This window comes from Metschnikowia bicuspidata (genome assembly GCF_001664035.1).
Source record: "Metschnikowia bicuspidata var. bicuspidata NRRL YB-4993 chromosome Unknown METBIscaffold_1, whole genome shotgun sequence".
Lineage (NCBI taxonomy): Eukaryota > Fungi > Ascomycota > Pichiomycetes > Serinales > Metschnikowiaceae > Metschnikowia > Metschnikowia bicuspidata.
In genome coordinates this window covers 1,969,877-1,976,802 of record NW_017387731.1, presented here as the reverse complement: position 1 = coordinate 1,976,802, position 6,926 = coordinate 1,969,877, and the positions used below count along the sequence as shown (strand labels likewise).

Genomic DNA, 6,926 nt, shown 5'->3' with positions numbered 1-6,926 from the left:
CCCGTCTTTCCTCCTGCTCTGCGTTGGTCCCTCTGCCTTGGCCTATTCCCTCTTTTTTTTTTTTTGTTTTCTGCCTTTATCTTTTGTTCTTCTGCCCTCTCCTCCAGTCTTGCGCTTTCCTCTCTTTGCTCGTCTTCCCTCTCGTCTCCCTTGCAGGCCCTCGCCCGCACCCATGCCCCCAGCCTCGTATAGCGCGCACCCGCGCGCCACGTGACCAGGCCCTTCCCCGTATAGCTCCCTCTCCATGTAAATACGCATCGAACTCGCAACTACTCCACGCTTTTCTTCCACGCCCCACGCACATGTCCCCGGGCCAAGAGCAGGAGCAGCTTTTTGCGGACGCGTCCACGCTCCTCATGTTTGCGTCCGCGGCCGCCCGCCAGAGCCTGCCCCCCGAAACCGCAGCCGCCGAGCCCGGCCTGGCCGCGGCTAGACACCCCTACCCGCCGGCTCTGAACCCCGAGCAAACAGCACACAGTCACGCCGCCGCGCCCCCGGCCGGCCCGCCGCGCGGCCCGCGTGCCCCGGGCCGCCCGCTGCTGCAAATCCCGCCGCTTTTGCGGCCCTCCCACACGCTGCCGCCGTACGCCCCTGGCGGCTACGCGGGCCCCGCCGCCAGCACGCTTGTGCCGCTGCGCCGGCCGCCGCAGAACGTGCTCCCGCCGCTCAAGCCGCTCGCCATGGCCCGCGCCGCGCCGCCCGGCTTTGCGTACGCGCCCGGGCCCAGCGGCGCCGCCGCATGCCCGCCGCCCGGGCCCATCATGGCCCACCCGGGCTACGGCTACTACGGGCTCGAGGCCGCGCCGCTCCCGCGCATCTACGGCGGGCCGTACCCAGTGCCGCGGCGCCCCAGCGTGGCCCCGAGCGCCGAGCCCGCCGCCCCGTCGGGCCGCCCCGCGGGGCTGCGCCGGGCCCAAAGCTCCAGCCCCCCAGAGCCCGCGCACGCCGAGCTCCCGGCACGGCCCCAGGACACGCCCGGCGGCACGCACAAACGCACGCTCTCGGAGTCCAGCACGCGGCGGCCCCCCGCCACGTCTCCGGCCGCGTCTCCCGGCGTCGGGCCGTACGCGCGCGGCATCAACGTGGAGTCCGGCCAGCGCAGCGCGGACAACGCCATGATCGCCGCGGCCGCGTTGGCCGCGGCCGCCGACATGCCGCTCCCGTTGAAGAGCAAGGACGGCGGCGCGCGGCCCGCGCTCTCCGTCGACACGGCCGCGCTTGGGCCGGCCCCACGCGAAGGGCTGGCCCCGAAGCTAGCGCCGGATACCGACGACGAGAACAAAACGGAGGACGAGCTTGCCTCTTCCGCGGTGCACGAGGCCTTCGGCGCAGCGGTCCTCCCGCCGGCAGTGGCGCTGAGAAATGCCCGACCGGAGGAGAAGCAGGCGCCGGCAGAAGCCCGACAGGGAGAAACGCAGGCGGCAAATGTGCCACAGGAGGAGAAGCAGGCACCGGCAGAATCCCGACAGGGGGAAACGCAGGCGCCGGCAAACGCCCCCCTGGTAGAGAAGCAGGCACCTGCACACGCCCCACGGGAGGAAAAACAACCGCCGCCGCCGGCCGTCAAGCCCGAGCCGGTGCCGGCCGGCGTGCCCCCTCCTCTTGCGTCGTACAAGGTGGATCCGGACGCCGGTACTATCGGGTGTATCTGTGGCATCGACGAAGACGACGGATTCACCATCCAGTGCGACGTGTGCTTCCGCTGGCAGCACTGCTCTTGCATGGGCTATCTCACCAACAAGGAGGTGCCTGAGGACGAGTACAAGTGCTACTACTGCGATGAGCTGAAGTGGAACAAGATCGACCCGGCCCTGTGCCGCGCCGCCACCATTGCTCGGCTCGACATGGACAAGCACAACGACGTGGCCGAGAAGCCGGCCCCCCCTAAGCGCAAGACGCTGAGCTCCGGCAACGACGACAAGAAACGCCGCAGGCTGGACAAGGATGCGAGGCCGCCCACGGAGAAGCCTCCCATCGAGAAGCGCAAGTCCCTGACCGCCGCGTCGCCTACGTTGAAGCCGGCGCCTTTGTTCGAAATTCACAACAAAGACAACCCCCTTCTCGAAGACGGCGCCACGGCTGAGCCCTTCCAGAGCGTGTACTACCGGCTCAAAGAAAATGATTACAAGACCCCGGAGGTTAGGAGCGCCATCACACACGTGGGCGCTCGCTGCGACAAGCCTGCCAAAAAGCCTCAGTTCTGCGAGACAATGTCTATAAGCCAGTTCAAGGCCCTCAAGTTCAGCAAGGTCAGCTTGCCCAACCACCAAAAGTTTTTGCAAGAGAGGAACGAGCTCCGACGGAGCAAGGGCGGGAACAAAACCACCGTGCGAATGAAGTCCTACAGCGATAACCCAAAGCAGAAGTTTGTTTCAGTCGTGAAGACAGGGCTTTTCATCTCGGAAAATTCTGCTCCGGCCACGGGGGAGGCGGTGATTCCCGCTGGTACCGTGGTCATCGAGTACCTCGGAGAAATCGACTCGTGGGACCTGCACGTGAACAACAAGATTAACCAATACCCTCTTTGGGGCACACTCAAACCGAAAGTTGCAAAGGTGAGGCTCTCAAGCTCCGAGACCGATGGCGTTGATCTTGTCGTTGACTCCAGGTTTGTCGGCAACGAAGCGAGGTTTATCAGGAGATCGTGTGCCACCACTGCAAACTGCGCCATCCAACCAGTTTACATTCCCTAGCTCCAGACGTTCAGGTTCTTGGTGGTCACGACCCAAGCGATCCATTTAAAGGGGGAGAACTTGGAAGAAGAATTGAGACTCCCCTGGGAATGGGACCCTTCGCATCCCATCAATGACATGATTCGCTCGAACGAGGATGGTACCTGGGAGGAAGGAAAAAGGTTTGAAGACTTCACAGAGGAAGAAAAGGCATATCTCATCTCTTGCGTCGACACTATTCTCAACTTTGTTGAATGCGCGTGCAACACTAGCAGCATCAACAATCAGTGTGCGATTTTCAAGGTCAAAAAAGCAACCTCTTACCTTTTGAGATCAAACCGAAAGGCTTCGAGTCTTGGTGGTAGCGGAGCTGGTAAATCAAAAGAGGAGCTAGTATTACCGAAGAAGGTAAAGGAGTATGTTTCCTGGAAGCGCAGGCTCATTGACCGAGATTATGTATTGCTCGAGGAAAGCCCATACGCAGAAAGCCAACTCCCAAGTCAGAATGAGGCAGAGGATCTTCTGGATTTGGGCGTCATTGATGCAGATGCAGAGAACACCAAAGACGGAGTGAATGTGAATGGAATTAGGCTTTTCGGAAAAACTTTCCGCAAGAATTTCTTGGAACAAACTCAACTTTCTTTCACAAGCTATCACATTTCATCTGGAGCTTCCGAACCTCTTGGCGCGAACAGCCTTGTCGGCGAGTTTTCTTCAGACATGTTGGCTATCCCTCTCACGAGCGAGGTGCTAGCTAAGATCAAAAGCCAGGTGAATGAGGTCTTTGACCCATGTCCGAAAATACCATCAAGTGTGAGCGTGTTGGCAGACGTGAAGGAGGTCAAGCTTGAAGACCAAACCAAGGAAACTACCGTGGCTGGCCAGGAGATTCCGCCTAACATCACACTTGGAGAGCCTGTAGTGGTTGACAAAAAGCCGCCCGTGGTAAAAAAGTTATCATTCGCTGATTACAAGAAAAAAAAGAAATAGTGGGTAGAAACAAACTATGATGAGGCGCCTGAGTCTTGAGGAATATTAATCAAGTTAAACGATAAATTTTTGACTTCATTTTAAGTATATAGACCACAACCGCAATTCAAACCAGGACCTCGGGAAACGACTTTAATCTCTCCTCAAAAAATCGTCAGCAACGATATTCGACTTGTTGCACATTTGCTGGAAAGTACTGTTGGCCAGATTAAACAAGTTCCAAGGCGTGTCGAACTCCTTGATCTCACCCTTGTCCAAAACAAGAATCCGGTCGTAATTCAAGATTGTCTTCAAACGATGCGCAATACACAATATGGTGCAATCCTTGAACTCCCTTACAATTGTGCTTTGGATCTTGCTGTCTGTCTCATAGTCCACAGAAGAAGTCGCCTCATCCAAAATCAAGATCTTAGAGCCTCTCACCAACGCTCTGGCGAATGAAATAAGTTGCCTCTCTCCCAAAGAGAAGTTGGCACCTTCGTCATCGACTACTCTTTCCAAATGAAATTTGTGCAAATTATCGCTCAGTTGAGCCTGTGCTTGAACCAAGGACAACTTGTTGCTTTCAATCAAGCCAGCTCTCACCAAAGCGGTCCATAACTCTTCCTCCGGACTATCACCGAAAGGGTCCAAATTCCTACGGATGGTGCCTTTGAATAACACCGGATCCTGAGGAATAATCGACAATTTTGAGCGCAAACTGTGAAGACCAAGCTTTGAAATATCGAGCCCGTCTATCTCGATCTTTCCAGACTCCAATTCAGACAACCTATAAAGCGCTGCCATGATGGATGATTTACCTGCACCGGTTCTGCCGCAAACACCGATTTTTTCTGTCGGCTTAATGTCCATGTTCAAGTTTTTCAAAACAAGAGGCAATCCCGGTCTGTAGGCTAAAGACGCATTTTCAAATCTTATCTGACCCATGGTGGGCCACGATTCTTTGGGTGTCGTCTCGGATATGATTGCAGGGGCTTCTTGGGGCAATTTGAAAGCGTATTCACAGATTCTCTCAACAGAGTTAAATTCGTTTTCGACTTGAGTCAACATTCTCACCAAAAGCGACAATTGACCTGCAATTTGCAAGACATATGATAAAAGCAAACCAACAGATGAAGCGGTTATGTCAAAGACACGAAACACACAAAGGAGCGAGATAACAATCGCAAGTATCGTGGCAACAACGTCCAAATGAATAGCCAACCAACGCTGATTTGCAATGGTGATATAGTACGATTCATTCATGCGGTTAATGAGCGTACTGTTTTTGTCAACAAACATGTCTTCCCTCTTGTACGCTTTGATGGTATCCATGCCACTCAAAGTCTCATTGAAATTGTTGTAAACCAAGGATCTTTGTACAGCCTCCAACCGCTTGATCTCTCTTCCAGACGCTTGGTAGAAGTTGGAGATAGAGACAAAGATGGCCACCAAAGCCGGAATGGCAATGGCAAACCAAGGAAGATAGATCACGCACAATATGAGCACACCAACGATGTTCGAAAAAATGTAAACAACCATACGGAGCTGGTTGCCAATCTCATTGTCCAAGGTATCTGTATCCTTAGTGAATCTGTTGATGATTCTGCCCATGGGCGTTGTATCCATGTAAGACATGGGCACACGCAAAACACGCTCGACAGCCTTGATGTTCAAAACAGTAGATGCCTTTATAGTCATGTAGGCGAGAGACAAGAACTGCACTGAAATAAAGACAAAAGCCAACACGGTGAACATGACGTAGAATCCGATGTAGAAGCCGTTACTTTTGCCGGAGAATTTAAGCTCGGTCCAGAATGACAACCAAGTGTTGGTGAACAACTGACAAAAGACTGCAAGAATTGTGAGACACATGATCAAAGGCACAATCGAGTAGTGCTTAAATATTCCCGAACCATACTTCACGTAGTCCCTGATGATGCTAAACGAGATAGCATTCACGGCTCTGGCCTCTTCTATGATCAATCTCCCGTCTTTGTCTTTATTGGCATCATAATCATGATGAGCTGCCTCCTCGTCGATAATTGTGGACTGTCGAGTGACCTGCTTTGCAATGAACTCTTTGTCGGCATCTACTTCATCCAAGTCTTCTTCCTCTTCGTCCTCCTCTTCTGTTTCGGCGTTGTACGCCATCAACTCTCTGAATTCTGGAACACGCAGCTTCAAATCATCCATAAGGCCGACCTCGATGGTACCGTCTCCTTTCAAGAAGACGATACGGTCAGCATCACCAATCAATGACAACTGGTGAGTCGCCAAAATCCTGGTTCTGTTGACCATCAAACCCATAAGACATGAATTGACGATGTGTTTTCCAACTCTGGCATCGACGGCACTCAAAACATCGTCCAACAAGATGATGTCTGTCTCGGCGTACACTGCTCTGGCTAAATTGATACGTGCCTTTTGGCCTCCAGATAAAGTGATTCCTCGTTCGCCAATTTCCGTCTGATCACCCGCCGGAAGAATTTCCAAGTCGCTCTCGAGCGAGCACGCATAAATGACATCTTGGTATTTCTTCTCATCGAGAGGATTGCCAAACAAAATGTTGTCTTTAACTGTGGTGTTTTGGATCCATGGAACACCACAAAGCAAAAGCGAACCCACAATATCGATAGAGCCCTCTTTCCGGCTCATGAATCCTGCGATTGCATTCAAAAGCGATGATTTTCCAGTTCCGATAAGACCAGTAATGGCAATAAACTCGCCTTTCTTAACTTCTAGGTCAATGTTGCGCAACGAGTGGAAAATGGTTGCTTCAAGCAGTTCTGAGGACGAGCTCGATGTTTCCTCGAGCTTGCCCAGCTCTGCAGGCTCCAAATTTTCCTTAGCGGTCGAGGATTTCTCATCAGAAATCGAGGATGAATCGTTGGACTCGGCCTCGGAATTCTCTTTCAGATAGGAATCCCATTTGAACGTGGCATTGGAGATTTTTACCGACAAATCTTTTTTATCCATGTACTCGATCATTTCCGGCCGCACCTCTGTTTTAAGAGCTTCGATGTCCGCTTCTTCAGCGGCCAAAAATCCACCCACTCTTTGGATTCCAATAACAGCATCAGCGGCAGTGCTCAATGCCAATGGAAGCATAAACACCTGCTGGGTCAAGGAGTTAAAAAGAGAAACCGAGGAGAAGATGTCGGCAGGAGACTTCGTAGATCCCAGAGTGGCGTATACAACCAAAAAGGAGGCCATCGACGCGAAAAGTGTCAACGACATCGCCACAGACACAATCATGTTCCGGATCATCTGCATGTTGTAGAT

The 6,926-nt window shown here is 53.3% G+C and overlaps 2 protein-coding genes across 2 annotated transcripts in view; one reads left to right on the top strand and one right to left on the bottom strand.

The window, feature by feature from the left end:
* The window catches only part of SET3 (histone-binding protein), a gene marked incomplete at both ends in the record, with an annotated part of 5,287 nt that extends 1,625 nt beyond the window's left edge, over positions 1–3,662 (top strand). Inside the window, 4 exons of the mRNA XM_018858513.1 lie at positions 324–2,165; positions 2,193–2,644; positions 2,708–3,485; positions 3,558–3,662. Of these exons, the coding sequence (XP_018713781.1) occupies positions 324–2,165; positions 2,193–2,644; positions 2,708–3,485; positions 3,558–3,662 (3,177 nt within the window). The remainder of the gene's footprint in view (positions 1–323; positions 2,166–2,192; positions 2,645–2,707; positions 3,486–3,557) is intronic.
* An 800-nt stretch (positions 3,663–4,462) lies between these two features.
* On the bottom strand, positions 4,463–6,917 carry METBIDRAFT_29808 (uncharacterized protein; the record flags this gene model as incomplete). Its single annotated transcript, XM_018855484.1, has 1 exon — positions 4,463–6,917. A coding segment is annotated over one exon (2,455 nt), but the record flags the coding sequence as incomplete, so codon positions are not given.
* Positions 6,918–6,926: the final 9 nt, after the last annotated feature.